At 41.5% G+C, this 27,439-nt stretch overlaps 2 protein-coding genes across 3 annotated transcripts in view; one reads left to right on the top strand and one right to left on the bottom strand.

Moving 5' to 3' along the window:
• Positions 1–27,439, top strand: part of pomt2 (protein-O-mannosyltransferase 2) — a 43,699-nt gene that overhangs the window by 15,022 nt on the left and 1,238 nt on the right. The window contains exons 6-19 of the mRNA XM_063007175.1: positions 98–257; positions 338–444; positions 1,803–1,885; positions 19,802–19,911; positions 20,245–20,308; positions 20,583–20,643; positions 21,292–21,370; positions 21,619–21,770; positions 22,089–22,180; positions 22,687–22,763; positions 25,176–25,247; positions 25,363–25,422; positions 26,462–26,567; positions 26,940–27,080. Of these exons, the coding sequence (XP_062863245.1) occupies positions 98–257; positions 338–444; positions 1,803–1,885; positions 19,802–19,911; positions 20,245–20,308; positions 20,583–20,643; positions 21,292–21,370; positions 21,619–21,770; positions 22,089–22,180; positions 22,687–22,763; positions 25,176–25,247; positions 25,363–25,422; positions 26,462–26,567; positions 26,940–27,080 (1,364 nt within the window). The remainder of the gene's footprint in view (positions 1–97; positions 258–337; positions 445–1,802; positions 1,886–19,801; positions 19,912–20,244; positions 20,309–20,582; positions 20,644–21,291; positions 21,371–21,618; positions 21,771–22,088; positions 22,181–22,686; positions 22,764–25,175; positions 25,248–25,362; positions 25,423–26,461; positions 26,568–26,939; positions 27,081–27,439) is intronic.
• On the bottom strand, positions 3,154–8,719 carry LOC134325526 (uncharacterized). Of its 2 annotated transcripts, XR_010014301.1 has the most exons (5): positions 8,672–8,719; positions 7,645–7,881; positions 4,049–4,237; positions 3,757–3,911; positions 3,154–3,645 (listed from the first exon to the last, which is right to left on the bottom strand). XR_010014301.1 is itself a non-coding variant. In XM_063007755.1 (4 exons), exons 1-2 carry the CDS (start codon positions 4,899–4,901, stop codon positions 4,184–4,186), a joined length of 630 nt encoding a protein of 209 aa, XP_062863825.1. In that variant the 5' UTR covers positions 4,902–5,276; the 3' UTR covers positions 3,154–3,645; positions 3,757–3,911; positions 4,049–4,183. The 2 variants fall into 2 exon arrangements, 1 of the variants encoding a protein (XP_062863825.1); XM_063007755.1 differs by lacking the exons at positions 7,645–7,881; positions 8,672–8,719 and adding an exon at positions 4,326–5,276.

Genomic DNA, 27,439 nt, shown 5'->3' with positions numbered 1-27,439 from the left:
ATTTCCATTTTAAATTATTAAAGTAATGTTTTTAAATATGCACTCAGTTTTACCTCTCACTGATCTTTTTTTGGCTCATTTTGACATCATGCTTCAGGCCCTTCAGCTGGTCTTGGTGGCTGTGGCTGCTTCTGACAGGAGTAAACCTGGCTGGCTCTCTGGGGGTGAAGTTTGTTGGACTGTTTGTTATCTTATTAGTGGGCATTAACACAGCATGGGACCTCTGGAAGCTACTGGGAGACACCCATCTGGCTCCGGTATGGACAATAACTGTTTGAAGTGTTTGATATAGGTCAGACTTCTTTGTGTTTAACATGCCGGTTTTATTTCTCATCAGGTGGATTTTTTCAAGCACTTTTCTGCTCGAGTGTTTGGGTTGATATTGCTCCCCTTGCTCCTCTACACTACAATATTTGCTGTCCATTTTGTCGTCTTAAACAGAAGGTACTCTCTTATAATAAAGCAATAAGCCACGAGAGGCCGTGCATTACTATGATTTTAGCACGGGGATGACGTTTTTGGCACGACGCGAAGCGGAGTGCCTAAAACTTCTTTCCCCGTGCTAAAATCATAACAGTAATGCACGGTCTCGAGTGGCTTATTGCTTTTATAAAACGGCGGTCAACATAAAATATAATAAATACAACAATGTTTAATTCATAAATGTATTTATTGTGTATAAACTTACAATAAAGCATTCTTCCGCGACGCAAAATAGTTCGATTAACAGTGTTGCTAGGCAACATGAGGGCGAAAATAACATACATTTTTTCTATTCAGTGGCGTATTAATATGGAATGATGTGAGGTGGTCATAGGTGTGCGTTTATCGGGGATTTTACAACGGCTTCGAACGCGGCTCAGCCAATCAGATTTTAGGACCGGAACTATCCGTTTTATAATTATGTTTTTAGTCTTGGACTAAGAACAGTTAACCTGTACATTCACGTTTGTGGCATTAAGCAGATGCTTTTATCCAAAGCAACCTACAGTTGTGACCGAATACAATTTAAGGTTAAGGGCTTACTCAGGGGCCCAACAGAGGCAATTTGACAATGGTGCCAGCTTAAAGCAGCCACTTCTGATCACCAACCCAGTACCTTAACCACAAAGCTGCCACTGCAGACAAAAGGAAAGGTCATATCATATTGTAGGCTTAGAAGAAGTTAATGAATTAATGAGAAGTGGCATTTGAACCCACGACTCCATGTTGAGACTGGTTGAATGCTCACTGGGAAGGCAGTAAACACTTGGCCAGCCTGATACACCTAAGGATAGCCTAGAAACATCTACAGTCCATCAACTGGCCTATCAAAGCAGCTCTAGGAGCCTATAGTGACCTAGGGAAATTTGCATTTTTATGGCAACGGCCGACTGGAGGAAGGCCACTGGGATTCCTAACTGCTGCAATTTTGACTTTTGCTGGCTACGTAAATAATGAAGATCGGTGTGTGATTCTCTGTGCATGCTACAATCTCCCTATAAACTGCCTCATGCAGGTGAATAGAGCAGCTGGCTATTGCAAATGTGTCAAATAGGGCATGTGATAATCACGGCTCTCTTTGGTCAAGAGTGGAAGTCAGCAGCAGTAGGCTGGAATAGGCGGAAATACATATTGGGTAATTGGATACGATTGGCTTAAGCTGGGCTTATTTATATAATTCCGTTATTCTATATACTTTATTTCCTGCCACATTAAAAGATTTTTATGTAGGGTTTAGACAGAAAAAGTCCAGATCAATTATACATGGTAACTCAATCTTGGTGATGAACTGTTTCCACTGTACCTTTTTTTATGTGCAGTGGTCCAGGAGATGGATTCTTCAGCTCTGCTTTCCAGTCTCGTCTGACTGGAAACAACCTGCACAATGCCACCATGCCAGAATGTGAGTAGACCTTTCAGATTTTTGTTCAGATATAAGAGATAATCTTGTTTACTGTACTCTATTTATCAATCGAAAAGGACCCCCCTCTGACCACATGAGAGTGACACATGAGAGTGACATTAATGCCTAGTTCACACTACACGATTTTTGCCCTGATTTTCGCTCGGCCATTGGTCGGCGCTAGATTTGCCGGCTCTGCGATCGAAACTCGGCTCTCAATCGCTATGTGTGAACTACTCAACAACTCGATCTGAGCGGCTCGGCGACCGAAGCAAGATTTCTAGCTCATCAAATATCTGAATCTGAGGTGCCCAACTAGCAATGCGTGCTATATTGAACAGCCAATGAGAATGCAAGATACAGTGGGAGGGGAAACGCAGGGGAGAAGTTGTAAAAAGGTGGGACAGGGGCATAAAATACTTTATATCAGAATACATTGACACACACACAAGTTTTACAATATTTCTGACCTTATTGTTTTCTACAAAACATAACACCAACGTTGCATTGCAAAAAATATTTATTAACCTCCAACTCACTATAGAACGATCCAAGCTAAATCAACTCAGATTCATTTATTTTTTATCGCTCGCTACTTGGTGACGTGCATTTTTGGACGTGGTATCATTAAACCTTTCGTCACTTTTCGCGCTTTTTTTCGTGACAAAACGTAGACCACAGAAGCTCGCCTGTGATTCCAGTTTGTGATAGATTGTGTAGTGTGAAACCCCCTATCGCCGATCAGTCGTGTAGTGTGAAATACACACTGACTTGTAAGACTCCTGATTACAAGAGATCCAGTTGTGTAGTGTAAACTGTAAAGCGACCTGACGACTTGGAAAGTCGTGTAGTGTGAACTTGGCAAAAGATGGTATCATAAGACCAGTTTCTCTCCTACTTCAGTCATTTTCAATTCTTATTGATTTTCTCTGCTGCACCACACTTACGCTGGCAACAGAGGGCTGCATACTAGCACATGCCTCTTCTGAAACATATGATTGCTACTGGGGATCACCCTGTGCTCTCTGAATTCCTTCACCACTCACGCTCATTCTTTAACTAGAACATAGGATTTGCTGACAGGGAAAACCAGACAGACCAGACAGAGAAAACGTTTTCTTGAGCCTGCGCCTGAACCAGATGTGAAGGAATGTATGGTGCCCAGGACAGGCAACCTGTCTGAAAGTGTGTGAAATAGGCTTTGGAACCACCTTGACCAGGACTGAATATGATTGTATTATAAGCAAACATTTTTCGTCAAGCAAAGATAATTGCAGGTATATTTATTTACATGTATTGTTATTACAATACAGCAGCTGTTTTGCTCTCAATAACAGTCAGTTCGATGTTTGTTGCATGGAGGTTTAGCTGTGTGATTTTCAGAGTCCTCTCTCTTCCTTTTTCTTACTTCGCTGAAGTTTGGAAGCAAGTTCTAATAATATATTGTTAGTATTCTGTTGTAAACTGTTAGGCTTATAATTTACCATTCAAGTTGATGACTTCATTTTGAGTGAAGTTAAGATTAGAGGTTGTAGAGACAGTTGAATGCATGGTGTATTGTGGCTCTGCATCATAGTTTTCTCTTTCAGGAGAAAAGCAATCCCTCTTTCTCTTTCGTCTTTTGTCATTTAGCTGCTCATCCTTTGAAGGTTCTTGTGCTGAGCTTGTGATACGAGTCTGCAGAGGACTCTCATAGCCAGGCAAAAAGTCTGCCTTGTATCCCATGTTTTTCAGCACTTGTAGATCTATAGCGGGTAAATCTGTGGAAAACACAGTTTTATATGACATACCTGCTATACAAATGCACATCTGGACTGAATATTCTTGCTTCTTTTGGTTGAGAAAAAGAAATGAGTATATTGAGAACTCACCATTTAGACTCATGACACCATTTGAAGTGTGGATGGAACTTGTACATGGTGCATCTATTGGGGGATGCCTAGACTGTATTTAGTTGCTGGGTCTTCCAAACCAGTTGTCATCACTGGGGGAAGTTCCTTGAAGTCACAAAAATCTCTGACCTCATCTGTAAATAATAAGTATATGTAGACATAATCCGAAATGATTAGTGATCAGCTTCATGCTTAGTCTAGCATGCCCAAATCATTCATGTCAACGTCTTTAAAGTTTGAACTGCAATTGTATGTATATTTTAAAACTTACTTTGCATTTTTGTTAGAACGTCATCTGTAAGGATTATAGAAGGCTTCCAGAGAAAGACATCTCGTTTTGTCTTAGATGCACTCTCGCATGTGTTGATACTTTGTGCAGTGACTGCTGAATCGCCTGTGCGCGCTTTCAATTCTGACAGTATTTCATCAAAATCAATGCCATCGCAGAGCTCTTCTGGTGCTAAAAATACAAGGTTGATTTGTTAGATGAGTTTGTTGACATTTTTCATTTTTTAAATGATAGAACTTAATACTAAATTTGAAAATACCACCAGGAGCTGAAAAGATCTCTGGAAATAAATCTTCCAACTTAGAGCTGATGGATTCCATGTCATCACTGTCACATTCAAGGACATTTTGTGGGATGAGTTGTGGTTCCTTTTCCACATGTGCATCCTCAGGGCCTGCTGCTTGGTGGACACACTGTGGTTCCTCAGCGTCGTCAGGGACTGGTGCTTGGTAGACACGCTGTGCTTCCTCAGCATCCTCAGGACCTGCTGCTTGGCGGGAACACTGTGGTTCCTCAGCATCCTTAGGGCCTGGTGCTTGGCTAGCACACTCTGGCTCCTCAACATTCTCAGGGCCTGGTGCTTGGTGGGCACACTTTGCTTCCTCAGCGTCCTCAGGGACTGATGCTTGGTAGACACGCTGTGGTGCCTCAGTATCCTCAGGGCCTGCTGCTTGGTGGGAACACTGTGGTTCCTCAGCATCCTTAGGGCCTGGTGCTTGGCTAGCACAGTGTGGCTCCTCAGCATCCTCAGGGACTGGTGCTTCGTAGACACGCTGTGGTTCCTCAGTATCCTCAGGGCCTGCTGCTTGGTGGGCATACTGTGGTTCCTCAGCATCCTTAGGGTCTGGTGCTTGGCCAGCACACTGGCTCCTCAACATTCTTAGGGCCTGGTGCTTGGTGGGCACACATTGCTTCCTCAGCGTCCTCAGGGTCTGGTGCTTGGTAGACACGCTGTGGTTTCTCAGTATCCTCAGGGCCTGGTGCTTTGGTGGACAAACTGTGGTTCTTCAGCATCCTTAAGGCCTGGTGCCTGATGGGCACACTGTAGTTCCTCAGCTGGCAGAGGGAAGAAGCTTGTCTCATTCCTCCATGTGGTAAGATGCTCAGTATTCTCACCAGTTGGGTGAATGTTCATTGGAGGATGCATATATCCAGGTTGTACAAAACCTGAAGAATTGTTGTAAGGCTCCCACCCTTGGTGTGGCATCATATTGTGTGCCACAAAGGGCATTCCAAAGTGGTGATGGGGAGATGGCACGCCTGCAAATAATTAAATAAAAGTATATAGTGTATATGGGTGAAAGACGAATAGGGTGTTCCAAGTACCAAAAAAATAAAATGGTTAAATTGTATAATTTTTTCATTTAATATTGTGCACAAATGTGTCACCTATGTAAATATGTATTTTTTTTCTCAGCATTTTGCTTATTTGATAGTTTGAGTTGTTGACACACAACAAGGGCACAAAAATGTCATTCAGTGCAACGACTAATTTATGAAAAAATACACACACAAGGAACAATCTTAGCCATTTCAAATGTATAAGTTTAGTATATCTCTTACAAAATATTTAAAACCTCAGAACAAACTGTACTTACTCTGTTTTAAATTTTCTGTGCATTGTTTGTACTCTAATGCGTCTTGGGATTTTGTTTATTTGTATACAAGATGTTTTTGCTACACATTCTATTCTATTTGAAACCCAATCAAACTCCGTTTTCTATGAAGCAGGCCTGGATTCTCTTGCATTCACATGAAAAAAATATATAATAATTACTTATTACAGTTATTTTAAGCAAATGTTTTTGTTGCACTGTATGATGATTTTATGCTGCACTGAATGACATACTCCAAATTATCCTGTTACATCAGAATATTCATGACTTAATTTGTTTTTAAGTTCTTCATTGATTAAAGTAGCAGTAGTAGAATGAAATTATGCCACACCAGTGGCAAGTATGTGTTATAATATTACTACATCATGAGTTTGCAGGTTCTCCCCGTGTCTGCATGGGTTTACTCCGGGAGCTCCGGTTTCCTCCCACAGTCCAAAAACATGCAAGTGAGGTGAATTGGACACACTAAATTGTCCATGACTGTGTTTGATAAAGCTAATGAACCTTGTGTGAAGATAAAGTACCGTTTCCTGTCATGAATGTAACCGAAAGTGTAAAACATGACGTTAAAATCCTAATAAACAAACAAACAAACAAACTTCATCATGAAAAAAGTAAGGCAATCAAAAACATAAACTTTATTCTGAAATAAAACAAGAAACTTGCATAAAAGTGATGTAACATAAGATCATTTGAAGTCCTGTCATAGCATGAAAAAATGGTTGCTGTTAAAGCATTTCAATGTATTCATAAAGCATTTTAATATTAAAACATAGCTAATGAAGCCATCATAACAACTTGTAAGACACCAGAACAGTGTGGAAGTGTGGAATTTGTGTCATAACACGTGAAAAAGTTGCTGCAGTAAATCTAAATTCATTCAGCAGTGAAAACCATTTGAAGTCACATTTTATCTTTTGTTGTTAACCTTGAGGTTCTTGCTGTACATGGCTTTAGTTCTGCGATTATGATTTTGACATCAGACTTAAGGTAGTAAATTTCATCAGGTGGATTTGGCCACACAAAGGAATTTCTGTTTCAATTTTGCTTTAAAAAATAATTTTAAAACATTAAAAAGTCAGTATAACAATGTCATTGTCAATTTAGTGCAACAACGAAATTCTGTTGTGCTGAATGACTGTTGTTGTACTAAATGACATAAATTTTACTTTAGCACATTTTACAGTTATCCCAGTGGTTAGCCAAAGCTAACATTGACCTTAACTCAAAGACATTTCTACACATATTCACATTTAAATGTTAATAACCTTGTTTGTTTACAAGAGTAACCGTAATATTACGTTTTCTGTGTTGTACTGAATGACACTCAGTTTTGTTCTTTAATGTACTATGTCAGTAAAAAGACATTTTTATCAAATAATGTTAAAATGCATTGACCTTTGTGTGTGCTGAAGGGTCCCCAGGTGTCTTCTTTTGTTGTTATAATTGGTCACATGACTGCAGTAGCTTGATCAAATATTAAAATAAGGCTTTTTATTAACGTTGTACTGAATGACAACTGAAGATTGGGAAAATGGGGACTGAAAGTGTCCTGAATATTATTAATATTAAAAAACACATCTGATTGAATATTATTTAATATGTCACACATGACATTTGTACAATTATGCCAAAGCAGTAAATTTTAAGTTTTGCTTAAGATTAATTAGTTTTTTCTTAATGTTTTATTACTTAAAGAGGTAGGGGGACCGTTGCACTGAATGACATTTTGGGGGTTTCAAGGGTTATTTTTTCAAAAATCATACATTTTCTGTAAAAATTACTTTAAGTTTCAGTAAACATGTACAAATGGAGTAGATTGAAGGTATATCCACTTATATTAATATAATTGTATATTATTTATCAAGTGGGGACACTAAAAAGTTACGTCTCGTCTTTGACCCATATACTGTAGACAATATACATTGTCCTGCTGCTTTTGAAATGATCTAGTTTTCATACCAGCATTGTTGAATTCAATCTGTCCAGAAGAGATAAAATGTTGTTCTGGTCTTGGCCTGGGTGGGAGGAAGTTTGTCCCATGCACCCACATTGCTGGATGCTCACCAGTTGGAGGAATTTCCATTCGGATGTATCCAATCGGTAAGCCTGGATGTGTGTTATAAGGCTTCCATGCTGGGTGTGGCATTGTGTTGTAGTTCACAAATGCCCTATTTCCAGTGTGGGGAGCAGCCACACCTGCAAATGATATGCACCACATGCTAAGAAACACTGATCTTGTCATTTAACATGCTAATAACTATTAAATTCAGTTTGTAAATGCTTTTTAAATCTGGTTAATTCTCACTAGCACTGTTGAAATGAAATTGGCCTGGGAGGCTCGTTTGCCCAGTTGTTTCCACTCATTGGAAATTTTAGGATTGAACAAAATAATCGCAGATTGCAGAGCAAAATCGGATGTGACTTCTCGTAATACGTCATGATGGCGGCGCGCCAAGTCGCAGCAGCCCGGCACTCTTCGTTTGACAGCTATTATGTAAAATATAGCAGGGAGGAACTGCTAAGAATTGCGGATAATCTTCACACATTGAATGATAATAGTAATTGGGGCTTTATTTTCCCGGAGATTCGGCGCTCCACCGCAAGAACAAAGTTCATCAGTCCCCCGCTGAGACGGCGAAGGCACAGAAAGCAAAAGAGAGGTAAGAGAGGGGGGCTGCTAGCTAGGCTAAAGGCTAAGCCCTACGAACCGGCCATCCCGAGTCTCTTTCTTGCCAACACCCGGTCGCTTAACAACAAAATGGATGAATTACGACTGAGGACAATCTCGCACAGGTTGAATCACTGTGTGATGATAATAACGGAGACCTGGTTGGATCAGAATACACCTGACATTGCTATCGAGCTAGCGGACCGTGCCGTCTTTAGAGCGGACAGGACTATAAATTCCGGTAAAAGCAAAGGAGGCGGACTTTGTATTTATATAAACAATAACTGGTGCACTAACACCAAAGTTATAGATACTTACGGGTCTCCGGATATCGAGTACCTGATGATTCAATGTAGACCGTTTTATCTACCCAGAGAGTTTACATCGGTTGTCATAGCAGCTGTTTATGTACCACCGCAAGCTAACGCTAGGGGAGCCATGGAGAAGTTACACCACTCCATCAGCCAGCAGCTGTCGGCGCAACCAGACGGTATTATGGTCGTTGCAGGGGACTTCAATCACGCCAGATTGGAGTCTGTACTGCCTAAATTCCACAAGTATGTAAACTTCCCAACAAGAGGTAACAACACTCTGGATCAGGTATATTGCAGTATCCAACATGCTTACAAAGCCAGCCCTTTGCCACATCTGGGACTTTCAGACCATCTGTCTCTGTCCCTGACCCCAGCATATAAACCACTCAGCTGTAGACAGAAACCAACCATGAAGACAGTCAAAGTATGGACTAAGGAAGCCACCTCAGCCCTGCAGGACTGCTTCGAGGATACAGACTGGGGAATTTTTGCTGAGGGGGCGGACTTAGAGAATCACACATCAGCTGTTTTATCATATATAAACTTCTGTGCTGAGTGTGTGTCTGAAACAAAAACCATTAGAGTTTTCCCTAATCAGAAACCATGGTTTAACAGCAAGGTGAGGACCTTGCTTAAAGCACGGGATTCTGCGTTTAGATCTGGTGACTTGCAAGCATACAGAGAGGCACAGAGATGCCTGAGGAAGGGTATTAAAGATGCCAAGTATAAATACAAACAACGCATAGAGGAACACTTTAACAGCAACAACCCAAGATGCATGTGGCAGGGCATTAAGACTCTTACAGGTTACAAGGACAACAACACAGCCACAAACACCACAGACAACAGGATGGCAGAATCACTAAACCATTTCTTCTCGCGTTTCGATTACCGACTCAGGAAGGTCAGCACTCAACTTGCATTTAAAGAGACGGAAGACACCATCCAGCTGCAACAATATCAGGTCAGATCCATTCTGAACAGAGTTAACACAAGGAAAGCAGCTGGTCCGGATGGGATAACGGGGAAAATTCTTAAAGAATGTTCAGGCCAGCTAGCAGAGGTATTCACCACCATCTTCAACCTCTCGCTGTCACAGGCAGCAGTTCCAACTTGCCTAAAGACAGCGATTATCATTCCAGTACCAAAGAAAAGCACGGTAAACTGCCTTAATGACTACCGCCCAGTGGCTCTTACCCCTATTATCACCAAATGTTTTGAAAGACTCATTTTCCCTCACATCAAATCTGCTATCCCTGTTAACCTTGACCAGCATCAGTTTGCTTATCGGTCAAACAGATCAACAGAGGATGCAGTTATCACAGCTCTCCACAAAGCTCTTACACACCTGGAACAAAAAAACACATATGTAAGAATGCTGTTTGTGGATTTTAGCTCAGCTTTTAATACGGTTATTCCACACAAACTGGTTCAAAAGCTGTGTAACTTGGGTCTAAGCAGGTCACTGTGCATATGGATACTGGACTTTCTGAGCAACAGACCCCAGTATGTCAGGATGGGAGACTACACATCATCTACCTCAATCCTGAACACTGGTACACCGCAGGGATGTGTCCTCAGCCCCCTCCTCTATTCTCTCTTTACGCATGACTGCTCTCCTATTCACCCTACCAACACCTTTGTCAAGTTTGCGGATGACACTACTATTGTAGGGTTGATATCAGACAATGAGGAGACTCATTACAGGGAGGAGATTCAGCATCTGACAGAGTGGTGTCATCACAATAACCTGGACTTAAACACTACAAAAACCAAAGAAATAATAATAGACTTCAGGAAGTCAAATCACATAAAGCAACTGGCTGTCTGTATAAATGGGGAAGAGGTAGAGAGGGTAGAGAGCTTCAAGTTCCTTGGGGTGCATATCTCAGCTGATCTCACCTGGACCACACACATCTCTCATCAGGTGGGGAAGGCTCAACAAAGGCTTTACTTCCTCAGGAAGTTACAGCATGCTCACCTCCCTCAACATCTGCTGACCAACTTCTATCGTTTGGCTATAGAGAGTCTCCTGACCTATTGCTGTACGGTATGGTTTAACAGCTGCACAGAGAAGAACAGAAAGGTCCTGCGGCGAGTGGTAAGGTCGGCAGAACGTGTCATTGGCGCAACTCTACCAGACCTCAAAGACATCTACACTGGACGACTCAAAAAGAAAGCGAGCTGCATTTTAAAAGACCCCACCCACCCTGGACATAACCTGTTCTGCCCATTGCCCTCTGGAAAGAGACATCGAGCAATCAAAGTAAAAACGAAGAGATTAAAACATAGCTTTTACCCACAAGCAGTCAAATGCGTAACCCCTCTACCCCACACATGAAACATGAAACTGCAGCTGTTTATTTAATCGGATATATGTAGTCACTGTCAGCTTTATTCATTGACATCTGTTGTACCTTGTGTGTCCTTGTGACTCAATGGATATATACACTTGCTGTCAATCTAGAGTGCTAAATGGTTTTTCGTTGTTTGTACAATGACAATAAAAATCTATCTATCTATCTATCTATCTATCTATCTATCTATCTTGAGCAGTGTCTGAATGCAAATGAAGCCCAGGCCTCTTGCTCCAGCCTGAACATATTTTGTGACATCATCTTGTTCTATTCATGATGTCACAAAACTCCACTAAAGCAATAAGCCACGAGAGACCGTGCGTTACTGCGATTTTATCACGGGGAAAGTTGTTTTGGCACAACGCGAAGCGGAGTGCCTAAAACGTCTTTCCCCGTGATAAAATCATAGCAGTAAAGCACGGTCTCGAGTGGCTTATTGCTTTTATAAAATATAATAAAATACAACAATGTTCAATTTATGAATGTTTTTATTTACAAAAACACTTACAAAAAGCATTCTTCCGCGACCCCAGGTAGTTCGTTAACAGTGTTGCTAGGCAACATGAGGGCGAACATAACATTCCCTTTTTCTTTTCAGTGGCGCATTAATATGGAATGATGTGAGGTGGTCATAGGTGTGCGTTTATCGGGGATTTTACAACGGCTTCGAACGCGGCTCAGCCAATCAGATTTTAGATCACAGTCAATCACCCTCACTCTGGAGCTCCATGCAAGATCTCACCTGGTGGGGTAAGAATGATTCTGAGAAAGGTGAGGTCAGTCCAAAATTACACGGGAGGAGCTTGTCAATTATCTTAAGGGAGCTGGGAGCAGAGAAATGCTGGATATGACCCCAAGAACACCATCCCCACCGGGCATTTCTTTGCCTCCAAACACGGTGAGTGGAGTTGATGCCAAAGAGCTCAATTTTGGTCTCATCTGACCATATCACATTCTCCCAAGCTTTCTCTGAATCATTCAGGTGTTCATTGGCAAACTTCAGACGGGCCTGTACATGAGCCTTCTTGAGCAAAGGGACTTTGCGGGCACTGCAGGATCTCAATCCATTACGGCGAAGTGTGTTACTAATGGTTTTCTTGGTGACTGTGCTCCCAGCTCCCTTGAGATCATTGACAAGTTTCTCCCGTATAATTCTGGGCTGACCTCACCTTTCTCAGAATCATTCTTACCCCACCAGGTGAAATCTTGCATGGAGCTCCAGAGTGAGGGTGATTGACTGTGATCTTGTATTTCTTCCATTTTCGAATTATCGCACCAACAGTGGTCTCTTTCTCACCAAGCTTCTTGCTGATGGTCTTGTAGCCCATTCCAGCCTTCTGCAGGTCTACAATCTTGTCCCTGACGTCCTTTGATAGCTCTTTGGTCTTGCCCATGGTGGTCGAGAGATTTGAACGGAAGAAACTGATTCTGTGACAGGAGTCTTTTATACAGGGACAGGACTAATTTGTGTGCCTCATGGGCACATAACCGGTCTGTGGGGGTCAGAATTCTTGCTGGTTGGTAGGGGATCAAATACTTATTTCCCTTAAATAAATACAAATTAATTTATAACTTTTATTTAATGTTTTTTTTCTGGATTTTTTGTTGATATTCTGTCTCTCTCTCTTAAAATAAACCTTCCATAAAAATTATAGACTGTTCAAGTCTTTGTAAGGGGGTAAACTTACAAAATCAGCAGGGGATCAAATACTTATTTCCCCCACTGTATACAGTGTATCACAAAAGTGAGTACACCCCTCACATTTCTGCAAATATTTCATTATATCTTTTCATGGGACAACACTATAGACATGAAACTTGGATATAACTTAGAGTAGTCAGTGTACAGCTTGTATAGCAGTGTAGATTTATTGTCTTCTGAAAATAACTCAACACACAGCCATTAATGTCCAAATGGCTGGCAACATAAGTGAGTACACCCCACAGTGAACATGTCCAAATTGTGCCCAAAGTGTCAATATTTTGTGTGACCACCATTATTATCCAGCACTGCCTTCACCCTCCTGGGCATGGAATTCACCAGAGCTGCACAGGTTGCTACTGGAATCCTCTTCCACTCCTCCATGATGACATCACGGAGCTGGTGGATGTTAGACACCTTGAACTCCTCCACCTTCCACTTGAGGATGCGCCACAGGTGCTCAATTGGGTTTAGTCCATCACCTTTACCTTCAGCTTCCTCAGCAAGGCAGTTGTCATCTTGGAGGTTGTGTTTGGGGTCGTTATCCTGTTGGAAAACAGTTTTCGAAGGGAGGGGATCATGCTCTGTTTCAGAATGTCACAGTACATGTTGGAATTCATGTTTCCCTCAATGAACTGCAGCTCCCCAGTGCCAGCAACACTCATGCAGCCCAAGACCATGATGCTACCACCACCATGCTTGACTGTAGGCAAGATACAGTTGTCTTGGTACTTCTCACCAGGGCGCCGCCACACATGCTGGACACCATCTGAGCCAAACAAGTTTATCTTGGTCTCGTCAGACCACAGGGCATTCCAGTAATCCATGTTCTTGGATTGCTTGTCTTCAGCAAACTGTTTGCGGGCTTTCTTGTGCGTCAGCTTCCTTCTGGGATGACGACCATGCAGACCGAGTTGATGCAGTGTGCGGCGTATGGTCTGAGCACTGACAGGCTGACCTCCCACGTCTTCAACCTCTGCAGCAATGCTGGCAGCACTCATGTGTCTATTTTTTAAAGCCAACCTCTGGATATGACGCCGAACACGTGGACTCAACTTCTTTGGTCGACCCTGGCGAAGCCTGTTCCGAGTGGAACCTGTCCTGGAAAACCGCTGTATGACCTTGGCCACCATGCTGTAGCTCAGTTTCAGGGTGTTAGCAATCTTCTTATAGCCCAGGCCATCTTTGTGGAGAGCAACAATTCTATTTCTCACATCCTCAGAGAGTTCTTTGCCATGAGGTGCCATGTTGAATATCCAGTGGCCAGTATGAGAGAATTGTACCCAAAACACCAAATTTAACAGCCCTGCTCCCCATTTACACCTGGGACACATTTGGGCACAATTTGGACATGTTCACTGTGGGGTGTACTCACTTATGTTGCCAGCTATTTAGACATTAATGGCTGTGTGTTGAGTTATTTTCAGAAGACAGTAAATCTACACTGCTATACAGGCTGTTCACTGACTACTCTAAGTTATATCCAAGTTTCATGTCTATAGTGTTGTCCCATGAAAAGATATAATGAAATATTTGCAGAAATGTGAGGGGTGTACTCACTTTTGTGATACACTGTATATATATATACAGGGGTTGGACAAAATAACTGAAACACCTGTCATTTTAGTGTGGGAGGTTTCATGGCTAAATTGGACCAGTCTGGTGGCCAATCTTCATTAATTGCACATTGCACCAGTAAGAGCAGAGTGTGAAGGTTCAATTAGCAGGGTAAGAGCACAGTTTTGCTCAAAATATTGCAATGCACACAACATTATGGGTGACATACCAGAGTTCAAAAGAGGACAAATTGTTGGTGCACGTCTTGCTGGCGCATCTGTGACCAAGACAGCAAGTCTTTGTGATGTATCAAGAGCCACGGTATCCAGGGTAATGTCAGCATACCAACAAGAAGGACAAACCACATCCAACAGGATTAACTGTGGATGCAAGAGGAAGCTGTCTGAAAGGGATGTTCGGGTGCTAACCCGGATTGTATCCAAAAAACATAAAACCACGGCTGCCCAAATCCCGGCAGAATTAAATGTGCACCTCGACTCTCCTGTTTCCACCAGAACTGTCCGTCGGGAGCTCCACAGGGTCAATATACACGGCCGGGCTGCTATAGCCAAACCTTTGGTCACTCGTGCCAATGCCAAACGTCGGTTTCAATGGTGCAAGGAGCGCAAATCTTGGGCTGTGGACAATGTGAAACATGTATTGTTCTCTGATGAGTCCACCTTTACTGTTTTCCCCACATCCGGGAGAGTTACGGTGTGGAGAAGCCCCAAAGAAGCGTACCACCCAGACTGTTGCATGCCCAGAGTGAAGCATGGGGGTGGATCAGTGATGGTTTGGGCTGCCATATCATGGCATTCCCTTGGCCCAATACTTGTGCTAGATGGGCACGTCACTGCCAAGGACTACCGAACCATTCTGGAGGACCATGTGCATCCAATGGCAGTGCCGTGTATCAGGATGACAATGCACCAATACACACAGCAAGACTGGTGAAAGATTGGTTTGATGAACATGAAAGTGAAGTTGAACATCTCCCATGGCCTGCACAGTCACCAGATCTAAATATTATTGAGCCACTTTGGGGTGTTTTGGAGAAGCGAGTCAGGAAACGTTTTCCTCCACCAGCATCACGTAGTGACCTGGCCACTATCCTGCAAGAAGAATGGCTTAAAATCCCTCTGACCACTGTGCAGGACTTGTATATGTAATTTCCAAGACGAATTGACGCTGTATTGGCCGCAAAAGGAGGCCCTACACCATACTAATAAATTATTGTGGTCTAAAACCAGGTGTTTCAGTTATTTTGTCCAACCCCTGTATATACACACAGTGGGGCCAAAAAGTATTTAGTCAGCCACTGATTGTGCAAGTTCTCCTACTTAGAAAGATGAGAGAGGTCTGTATTTTTCATCATAGGTACACTTCAACTATGAGAGACAAAATGAGAAAAAAAAATCCAGGAAATCACATTGTAGGATTTTTAAAGAATTTATTTGTAAATCATGGTGGAAAATAAGTATTTGGTCACCCACAAACAAGCAAGATTTCTGACTCTCACAGACCTGTAACTTCTTCTTTAAGAAGCTCTTCTGTCCTCCACTCGTTACCTGTATTAATGGCACCTGTTTGACCTCATTATCTGTATAAAAGACACCTGTCCACAGCCTCAAACAGTCAGACTTCAAACTCAACCATGGCCAAGACCAAAGAGCTGTCGAAGGACACCAGGAAGAAAATTGTAGACCTGCACCAGGCTGGGAAGAGTGAATCTACAATAGGCAAGCAGGTTGGTGTGAATAAATCAACTGTGGGAGCAATTGTAAGAAAATGGAAGACATACAAGACCATTGATAATCTCCCTTGATCTGGGGCCCCATGCAAGATCTCATCCCATGGGGTTAAAATGATCATGAGAACGGTGAGCAAAAATCCCAGAACTACACGGAGGGACCTGATGAATGACCTGCAGAGAGCTGGGACCAAAGTAACAAAGGCTACCATCAGTAACACACTACGCCGAGAGGGACTCAAATCCTGCAGTGCCAGGCGTGTCCCCCTGCTTAAGCCAGTACATGTCCAGGCCCGTCTGAAGTTTGCCAGAGAGCATATGGATGATCCAGAAGAGGATTGGGAGAATATCATGTGGTCAGATGAAACCAAAATGGAACTTTTTGGTAAAAACTCAACTCGTCGTGTTTGGAGGAAGAAGAATGCTGAGTTGCATCCCAAGAACACCATACCTACTGTGAAGCATGGGGGTGGAAACATCATGCTTTGGGGCTGTTTTTCTGCAAAGGGGACAGGACGACTGATCCGTGTTAAGGGAAGAATGAACGGGGCCATGTATCGTGAGATTTTAAGCCAAAACCTTCTTCCATCAGTGAGAGCATTGAAGATGGAACGTGGCTGGGTCTTCCAGCATGACAATAATCCCAAACACACCGCTCGGGCAATGAAGGAGTGGCTCTGTAAAAAGCATTTCAAGGTCCTGGAGTGGCCTAGCCAGTCTCCAGACCTCAACCCCATAGAAAATTTGTGGAGGCAGTTGAAAGTCCGTGTTGCCCAGCGACAGCCCCAAAACATCACTGCTCTAGAGGAGATCTGCATGGAGGAATGGGCCAAAATACCAGCTACAGTGTGTGAAAACCTGGTAAAGACTTACAGGAAACGTTTGACCTCTGTCATTGCCAACAAAGGTTATGTTACAAGTGTTGAGTTGAACTTTTGTTATTGACCAAATACTTATTTTCCACCATGATTTACAAATAAATTCTTTAAAAATCCTACAATGTGATTTCCTGGATTTTTTTTCTCATTTTGTCTCTCATAGTTGAAGTGTACCTATGATGAAAATTACAGACCTCTCTCATCTTTCTAAGTAGGAGAACTTGCACAATCAGTGGCTGACTAAATACTTTTTGGCCCCACTGTATGTATATACTGTATATATATATATATATATACTGTATATACAGTATATATATATATATATATATATATATATATATATATATATATATATATATATACATATACATACACACACACACACATATATATATATATACACACATATATATATATATATATATATACAGTGTATCACAAAAGTGAGTACACCCCTCACATTTCTGCAGATATTTAAGTATATCTTTTCATGGGACAACACTGACAAAATGACACTTTGACACAATGAAAAGTAGTCTGTGTGCAGCTTATATAACAGCATAAATTTATTCTTCCCTCAAAATAGCTCAATATACAGCCATTAATGTCTAAACCACCAGCAACAAAAGTGAGTACACCCCTAAGAGACTACACCCCTAAATGTCCAAATTGAGCACTGCTTGTCATTTTCCCTCCAAAATGTCATGTAATTTGTTAGTGTTACTAGGTCTCAGGTGTGCATAGGGAGCAGGTGTGTTCAATTTAGTAGTACAGCTCTCACACTCTCTCATACTGGTCCAACATGGCACCTCATGGCAAAGAACTCTCTGAGGATCTTAAAAGACGAATTGTTGCGCTACATGAAGATGGCCATGGCTACAAGAAGATTGCCAACACCCTGAAACTGAGCTGCAGCACAGTGGCCAAGATCATCCAGCGTTTTAAAAGAGCAGAGTCCACTCAGAACAGACCTCGCGTTGGTCGTCCAAAGAAGCTGAGTGCACGTGCTCAGCGTCACATCCAACTGCTGTCTTTGAAAGATAGGCGCAGGAGTGCTGTCAGCATTGCTGCAGAGATTGAAAAGGTGGGGGGTCAGCCTGTCAGTGCTCAGACCATACGCCACACACTACATCAAATTGGTCTGCATGGCTGTCACCCCAGAAGGAAGCCTCTTCTGAAGTCTCTACACAAGAAAGCCCGCAAACAGTTTGCTGAAGACATGTCAACAAAGGACATGGATTACTGGAACCATGTCCTATGGTCTGATGAGACCAAGATTAATTTGTTTGGTTCAGATGGTCTCAAGCATGTGTGGCGGCAATCAGGTGAGGAGTACAAAGATAAGTGTGTCATGCCTACAGTCAAGCATGGTGGTGGGAATGCCATGGTCTGGGGCTGCATGAGTGCAGCAGGTGTTGGGGAGTTACATTTCATTGAGGGACACATGAACTCCAATATGTACTGTGAAATACTGAAGCAGAGCATGATCCCCTCCCTCCGGAAACTGAGTCGCAGGGCAGTGTTCCAGCATGATAATGACCCCAAACACACCTCTAAGACGACCACTGCTTTATTGAAGAGGCTGAGGGTAAAGGTGATGGACTGGCCAAGCATGTCTCCAGACCTAAACCCAATAGAACATCTTTGGGGCATCCTCAAGCGGAAGGTGGAGGAGCGCAAAGTCTCGAATATCTGCCAGCTCCGTGATGTCGTCATGGAGGAGTGGAAAAGCATTCCAGTGGCAACCTGTGAAGCTCTGGTAAACTCCATGCCCAGGAGAGTTAAGGAAGTTCTGGGAAATAGTGGTGGCCACACAAAATATTGACACTTCAAGAACTTTCACTAAGGGGTGTACTCACTTTTGTTGCCGGTGGTTTAGACATTAATGGCTGTATATTGAGTTATTTTGAGGGAAGAATAAATTTACACTGTTATATAAGCTGCACACAGACTACTTTTCATTGTGTCAAAGTGTCATTTTGTCAGTGTTGTCCCATGAAAAGATATACTTAAATATCTGCAGAAATGTGAGGGGTGTACTCACTTTTGTGATACACTGTATATATCAACCATTACATTAAAACCGGACCACAGGTATTATTTGTCAGTGACACTGACATGGTGGTGGTGTGTTAGTGTGTGTTGTGCTGGTATAAGTGGATAAGACACAGCAATGCTGATGGAGTTTTTAAACACCTGACTGTCCCTGCTGGACTGAGAATAGTCCACCAACCAAAAATATATCCAGCCAACAGCGCCCCATGAGCAGCATTGCTTGACCACTAATGAAGATTTCAAAGATGGCCAACTCATCCAGCAGCAGTAGATGAGCGATCGTCTCTGAATTTACATCTACAAGGTGAACCAACTAGGTAGGAGTGTCTAATAGAGTAGACAGTGAGTGGACACAGTATTTAAAAACTCCAGCAGCGCTGCTGTGTCTGATCCACTCATACCAGCACAACACACACTAACACACCACCATCATGTCAGTGTCACTGTAGTGCTGAGAATCATCCACCACCTAAATAATACCTTCTCTGTGGTGGTCCTGTGGGGGTCTTGACCATTGTAGAACGGGGTGAAAGCAGGGTAAAAAAGTATGTAGAGAAACAGATGGACTACAGTCAGTAATTGTAGAACATCAAAGTGCTTCTATATGGTAAGTGGAGCTGATAAAATGGACAGTGAGTGTAGAAACAAGGGGGTGATCATAATGTTATGCCTGATCGGTGGGGTTGTTGATGATTTTTGACAACCTTTATCTACTTTCTGAATTAAAATCCTGTGAGCCCAGACACAACATCATTTTGTCCTGGACTGCCAAAATTGAGTTTTGTCAATGTATAATCCAATTTGCTTCGTGCTTTCATTTCTACCCTACATGCAGACCTGGCTTATGGCTCTGTAGTTACTGTGAAGAACCTGCGGATAGCTGGCGGTTATCTCCATTCCCACTGGCATCTTTACCCGGAGGGGGTCGGAGCCCAACAGCAGCAGGTCAGTGTTCTCTAACAGTTTACATTTTACAGTGATAGACTGACTGTAACAGTTTACACTAATACAACCTTCTAGGATGCTGTTTGTAAAAATACGAATAATTAATGTAGTATTAATGTCAAATTAATGTCAAAAGATCTTAATTCTGGAAACTTTCGGTTTTATGAGTCGAGGACTGTAAAATAAGCTGTTTTTGCTGTAAAACCTTGATTCTTAAGAATTCCAATGGCAGTTAACCCAGTGTATGTGGTGAAAGTGACAAATACATAGATCGTCATAGAAAGATCATTTCCACTTCAATAATCTGCACTGCAATCTGCTTAACCCAAACAGGTCACTGCCTACCTGCACAAAGACTATAACAACCTGTGGCTGGTCAAGAGACCTGACAGTGATGGTAAGACAAATTTTGTATGTTTCCACATCATAAATAGGCATGAAATCAATAATACATTTATGTTAACCCTTTACCTTTATTTTTATTGAGGAATTAGATATATAGGCTATGTAGTGTAACAGGCAATAGGTGGCCTGTACAGAATGATTTGACTTAATTTTTTTGTGGTTAATTTGTGAGAGAAACTGAAAATGGCAGTTTTTGTATGCTTTGTTTCTTTTTCTGTAGGTTTCATGTGGTCATTAGTTTGGTTTTCATTTGTTTGTGTTTATAGATCACACAGAGACTCCAGAACTTGTTCGACATGGGGACATCATTCGCCTGGAGCATAAAGAGTAAATGTTTTGATATTTGTGTTTGATTGGTTATGTTTTATTTTAGGTTTGTGATTATGCGATAATGCCCGGTTTAAACACACCTTTCCCATAAACCAGCGATCATAATTAGCAGCTTTTTCTGACAAGGCAAACTTCTCAGAGCAAATTTTAGTGCTTGTGGGATTTTATTGCAGTTATTATTTCTTGAGGTATCATTACTTTTATGGTTGCATGCAAAGCTTGAGTATTATTGTTTTTCTATCTTATAGTACCATCTTCTAATGAGCATTTTTCAGTGTGGAGAAGCAATGTAGCTGTAACCAAAGATGCTTAAGCCTAGAAATTTGTCATTCCACACAGTAAAGCTGGAACAGGAATGGACATCCCCTAAACTGTTGCTGTTGGAAGCAAAAAAAAATCTTTATAGAATTGATTTGTTACACCTGTTAGCATTTTTTTTGTGGCTGAAACACATAAATTTAATATTTACATGGGATGTCCCAATACCTATGTCCATATGGTGTGAAGTACTAAACAAGGTTGGGGGAATAAATACTTTTCAAGGCACTATACATCAGTCTCTATACATTAAGTTTGGTTAATACAATCCTAATAAGACATATCATTTTCATAACTTTTTAAAGTTTTTACATTTTTCTTTGTTAGAACAACACGGAACCTGCACAGTCACCTCCATGAGGCGCCACTGACCAAGAAGCACCTTCAAGTCACAGGCTACGGTTTTGTAAGTATTACAGTGTTTTTACCTCCTTGAATTGTTTCTTTACGTGGTTCAGTCCACAATGTTATTGTTTGTATGTAACCAACACTAAATTGATGTAAATAGCTACATATTAAGAACATATGATGACTTTCAACTCCTATTTACTTTTACCACTTCTTATTATTAGCCCTAGCTAATTCTGTAATGAATAGTTCACACTGATCATTAGCTTGATTTGTCAGTAGCCAACAAATCCTCTTCCTTTTCAGAATGGTACAGGAGATTCCAATGACCTCTGGCAGGTGGAGGTGTGCGGGGGAAAGAAGGGTGAGCCCGTGAAGGTTCTGCGAAGTAAAGTACGCTTCTTACATCGGTCCACTGGCTGTGTGCTCTATTCCTCAGGAAAGACACTCCCAAAGTGGTAAGAGACCTTAAATTGGAAATCCAGCCCACCACAACTGAAACTCAAGTTTGGGTCCTGGCAGTGCCACTGGCGTGGCCAGGTACTTTACATACACAGTTGGCCATGATTGAGAGAGGCAAAGCCAGATGGTAAATCACCTCTGCCACTCCAACAGTGACTCCTGCTGTTTGGTTGATTCACAGCTATAAGCAGTAAAATAATCTGTTGCTAACTGGTGTAACTTACAATGTGTTAACTTACACAACGGATAGTAAAAAGTTGACATGTAAGTTAAATATGTTCAGTGCATTTTACATTTATATCTGGCTGTTTCAGGGGCTGGGAACAAGTAGAGGTCACGTGTAGTCCATATGTAAAGGAAACTCCAAACTCTCAGTGGAACATTGAGGATCACATCAACTCCAAGTGTGAGTCATTTTAGCTTAAACCTTATCATTTTTTTAATAAAAGGTACAAATATATTTATATATATGGCGCCCAGGTAGCGCAGCGGTTATTCTGCTAGCACACCAGCGCCGAGATTCTGAACTTCTCGGTTTGAAACTCGGCGTTGTCACCGGTCGGCTGGGCGCCATCTAGCGGGCATAACTGGCAGTGCCTGCAGCAGACATGCTCAGGCGCCTCTCTATCTGCTAGTCAGGGTCCTTACACAGCGTCTAAAGACCCCACCCACATAGTCCAGTCTTCCCGCCCTAGCAGGTTCTGACTAGCAGATAGAGAGGCGCCTGAGCATAGTGCATAGGTGAAAAGTGTTCCGCCAAGGGCTGCGCGTGGGTTGGAGGAGGTGTGCAATCAGGAATCCCCCAGCAGCGGAAGACAAATTGACCACACTAAAAATTGGGAGAAAATGGGAGAAAATGCATAAATAAAATAGAAAAAAAAAACAAATATATTTATATTTGTGTCTCCATAGTGCCCAACATAAGCTTGTGTGTGCTCAAGCCTTCTTTCCTGGAGATCCTTCTAGAATCTCATATCGTCATGATCAGAGTAAGAAAAACCAACATAAATATATTAAAATATTGTACGCTTTGTATTAATGTGTGCTTTTTAATGAGCAGACTGTCAGAGGGTAAATCAGCCTGCTGGGCGACTACACAGACACACGATTGGTTGAGATGTTGCCCTTAGCAAGTGAAAAGAAGCGATTCTGGGTGCATGACAGCCTCGGCCCTCCTCAATTGGGGGAGGCGAGATAAGCACCAATTTGCGATGACTGGATCAGAATTTCTTAACAAACAAAGTACAGGGTGTTTCAAAAGTAAAGAAACACTCATATAAAATGAATACAAATTGGCAGACATTGATCCAATGTTAGACACAAGCTGTGTTAGACACATCTTAACTTTAATCCATCCAATTAAAAAAATCACGTCCGCCCACAGAAAATCCAATGAATAAGATGGCAAAATAAATAGCTGAAGTCATTTGTGTTATTGATCGGAATGGACCAGTAGCAATGGCTTATGGATAAATATGTAGGAAGTTTCCCCCACGGGTCTGGGCCAGTGGGGCTGGCCGTGAGATAAGCAGGGGTTAAATGCAGCCATCTTGGGTTTAACTTCAGTTTTCCAAATGGGAAGGTAGGTGTGTGAAACATTAAACAACAGGAAAAAATGCTGTGCTTCATTTTAATGTAACTCTCATGTTTCTTATCCTGTATATACAGTGTATCACAAAAGTGAGTACACCCCTCACATTTCTGCAAATATTTTATTATATCTTTTCATGGGACAACACTATAGAACTAAAACTTGGATATAACTTAGAGTAGTCAGTGTACAACTTGTATAGCAGTGTAGATTTACTGTCTTCTGAAAATAACTCAACACACAGCCATTAATGTCTAAATGGCTGGCAACATAAGTGAGTACACCCCACAGTGAACATGTCCAAATTGTGCCCAAAGTGTCAATATTTTGTGTGACCACCATTATTATCCAGCACTGCCTTAACCCTCCTGGGCATGGAATTCACCAGAGCTGCACAGGTTGCTACTGGAATCCTCTTCCACTCCTCCATGATGACATCACGGAGCTGGTGGATGTTAGACACCTTGAACTCTTCCACCTTCCACTTGAGGATGCGCCACAGGTGCTCAATTGGGTTTAGTCCATCACCTTTACCTTCAGCTTCCTCAGCAAGGCAGTTGTCATCTTGGAGGTTGTGTTTGGGGTCGTTATCCTGTTGGAAAACTGCCATGAGGCCCAGTTTTTGAAGGGAGGGGATCATGCTCTGTTTCAGAATGTCACAGTACATGTTGGAATTCATGTTTCCCTCAATGAACTGCAGCTCCCCAGTGCCAGCAACACTCATGCAGCCCAAGACCATGATGCTACCACCACCATGCTTGACTGTAGGCAAGATACAGTTGTCTTGGTACTTCTCACCAGGGCGCCGCCACACATGCTGGACACCATCTGAGCCAAACAAGTTTATCTTGGTCTCGTCAGACCACAGGGCATTCCAGTAATCCATGTTCTTGGACTGCTTGTCTTCAGCAAACTGTTTGCGGGCTTTCTTGTGCGTCAGCTTCCTTCTGGGATGACGACCATGCAGACCGAGTTGATGCAGTGTGCGGCGTATGGTCTGAGCACTGACAGGCTGACCTCCCACGTCTTCAACCTCTGCAGCAATGCTGGCAGCACTCATGTGTCTATTTTTTAAAGCCAACCTCTGGATATGACGCCGAACACGTGGACTCAACTTCTTTGGTCGACCCTGGCGAAGCCTGTTCCGAGTGGAACCTGTCCTGGAAAACCGCTGTATGACCTTGGCCACCATGCTGTAGCTCAGTTTCAGGGTGTTAGCAATCTTCTTATAGCCCAGGCCATCTTTGTGGAGAGCAACAATTCTATTTCTCACATCCTCAGAGAGTTCTTTGCCATGAGGTGCCATGTTGAATATCCAGTGGCCAGTATGAGAGAATTGTACCCAAAACACCAAATTTAACAGCCCTGCTCCCCATTTACACCTGGGACCTTGACACATGACACAAGGGAGGGACAACGACACATTTGGGCACAATTTGGACATGTTCACTGTGGGGTGTACTCACTTATGTTGCCAGCTATTTAGACATTAATGGCTGTGTGTTGAGTTATTTTCAGAAGACAGTAAATCTACACTGCTATACAAGCTGTACACTGACTACTCTAAGTTATATCCAAGTTTCATGTCTATAGTGTTGTCCCATGAAAAGATATAATGAAATATTTGCAGAAATGTGAGGGGTGTACTCACTTTTGTGATACACTGTAGAAACATTTGTGCTGTTTTTATTTCTGTTGTTAATGACATGCATTTGTGCATCATATCAAACACATTATTATTCAAAATAGGGGCAAAGACCGTAAGCAGTGTCTTATTTAATTTTTTTACATTAATGTTTGTTTTGAACAGGGAAACAGTGGCTTAAAACCCAAGGACAATGAAGTTCACTCTAAACCTTGGCACTGGCCCATTAACTATCAGGTAACTGTTTATCTTTACACTCAAACTTTGACAATTCTGAGAGTGAAGTTTAATGACAGTAGTCAGCATTTCAGCTCAGGTATTATTGGTTGATTTCTGTTACTGTTATGCTTAGGGCTTGAGATTTTCTGGCGTGAATGAGACAGAGTATCGTGTGTATCTTTTAGGAAACCCTGTAAGTATTATGTCTGTTTTTTTATTTTAAACACTATCCTGTGCAAACTGCTTTTTCACTGGTGACTTAGTCTCTCACAAGACAGGAAAACTTACCTTCTAGTTCTTTCATGCATGTTTTTTTAAGGTAAATTGCCTCATTGTTTGGTTTCTCTGCATGGACATGATTAGCTTATGTTCGAGGGGGGTATTGACCGAAAACAGCCTAGCCACTTGGAGGTATACTTGTAAGTGTGCTCTCAGTGCCTGGTCCCTAGCCTGGATAAAAATTGGAGGGTTGCATCAGGAAGGGCATCCATTGTAAAAACTGTGCCAGACCAGATCTGCTGTGGTGACCCCTAAATACAGTAGCAGACAAAAAAGTAACATTTTGTAAAATGCAATAAAAACAAGAATAATTTGTAAATTCTCATAAGGCTTTATTTATAATTACAAAGTACAAAGAAAATATTTCCAGTGTTTTTGCTAAAACTTTAGATGCCTATAACCTACTTTTGTTTTTGGACATTTGTTTTTCCTAAAAACAAGCTAAAACGTAACTTTTTCTGACCATTGAAAGACGTTTCTACTGTCTTTAAGTTCATTTGAGCTCAGGCCAAGATAAATAAAAAAATGCAGTGTTTGTTATGTTTGCTTTGACTTATTTTATTGCAGACAGTATGAGCCAAAGATATTTAATTTGTCCATTCCTGCATTTCAGGCCTGCAACACATTCCAGACGGAAAGTATCTTGGGTTCATATTGTCTGCAATTAAATAAAAAAAAAAATTCTATTTATATGATAGAAAATGAAAGATTAAGTAAAAACCACTTGATTTAACACAAAAATACCAAAATATAACAGATTAATACAGTTATTAATACCACTGCCACCAATAATAATAAATAATAGTAATATAATCCCACACAGTCACTTTATATTCTAAACAAAACCAGAGATTAAAAAAATATATAAGAACTAAGTAATGTTACTACTATTTGCAAAAAAAAATTTATTTTCATTATGAAATTACTGGAATTTTTCTTCTCATTTTGTATAGGTAATCTGGTGGTTAAATCTGTTCACTTTGGTTCTGTACATCATTATGGTGTCTGTGTGCTCCTTGGCCTTAAAGCGAGGAGCTAAAATAGAGGGAGAGATAAAAGGTAAGTTACTGCAATGGAGATACTCGTTAAAGAGATTGCGTGATTTTTCATCTTTTAATTGGTCATTTTGATATTCGCTGCTATGGACAGACAGAGATTTATACCCACAATCAACACATGTAAAAAAGTGAAAACCACTAAAAGTGGAGATACATGTTTTTCATCAGACAGCGACGATATGTACATTGCCATTGCCATATAACATTAAGGGGGTGTATATAGCGTGTTTAAAACAGATTTTCAATCCTATATGTAACTACAAGACCACATGGCAAACATCAGATTGGATATTAATTATATGTTCTACAATTCTGTTATCTGAAGTTACAGTTACTGTTTTTTACCATTAATTATGTTGTTATATTCATGCAGCAAGCTGCCAGATTCTACTGGAAGGTGGTGTGATGCTTTTCTTGGGCTGGCTGTTACATTACCTGCCGTTCTACATTATGGGTCGCATTCTTTACTATCATCACTACTTCCCTGCTATGCTGTTCAACAGTATGATTACAGGTACTGTAATACCTGTAATATATAGAGGAGAACTGTGACTGCTTGTGTTATTTTTCTATAAAGCCCAAAAAGTCTAGAGTGTAAGGTTTCTGTACCAAAGACAATGATTAAAAAGTAACTTCAACAAACAAGAAATACTTAAAGGAAAGTATTATAAGATTAAAATTGATTTGACATGTAAAATGAATCGATATTCACTTTAAACAGCAGAGGGCACTGGCGCTATACACCTCGCCTGGTTGACGTCACTGGCGCTATACACCTGGTTGCCAGATTCAGGGTTTTCATCCAAATTTAGTTTAATTCAAAATTGTTTTGCATAGTTTGTACCTACCTCAGAAATAAAAGGGCATTCATTA

The sequence above is a fragment of the Trichomycterus rosablanca genome, chromosome 13, assembly GCF_030014385.1.
Source record: "Trichomycterus rosablanca isolate fTriRos1 chromosome 13, fTriRos1.hap1, whole genome shotgun sequence".
Classification (NCBI taxonomy): domain Eukaryota; kingdom Metazoa; phylum Chordata; class Actinopteri; order Siluriformes; family Trichomycteridae; genus Trichomycterus; species Trichomycterus rosablanca.
Note: the sequence above shows the minus strand (reverse complement) of the source record. Positions and strands in the feature narration are given on the sequence as shown.

Bases quoted from the DNA above. Each gene is read 5' to 3' on its own strand.
- LOC134325526 (XM_063007755.1), bottom strand. From the start codon at position 4,901: ATGCTGAGGAACCACAGTATGCCCACCAAGCAGCAGGCCCTGAGGATA. The intron at 4,238-4,325 runs GTATTTTCAAAT...TTGTATTTTTAG, and splicing joins GATCTTTTCAGCTCCTGGTG to CACCAGAAGAGCTCTGCGAT.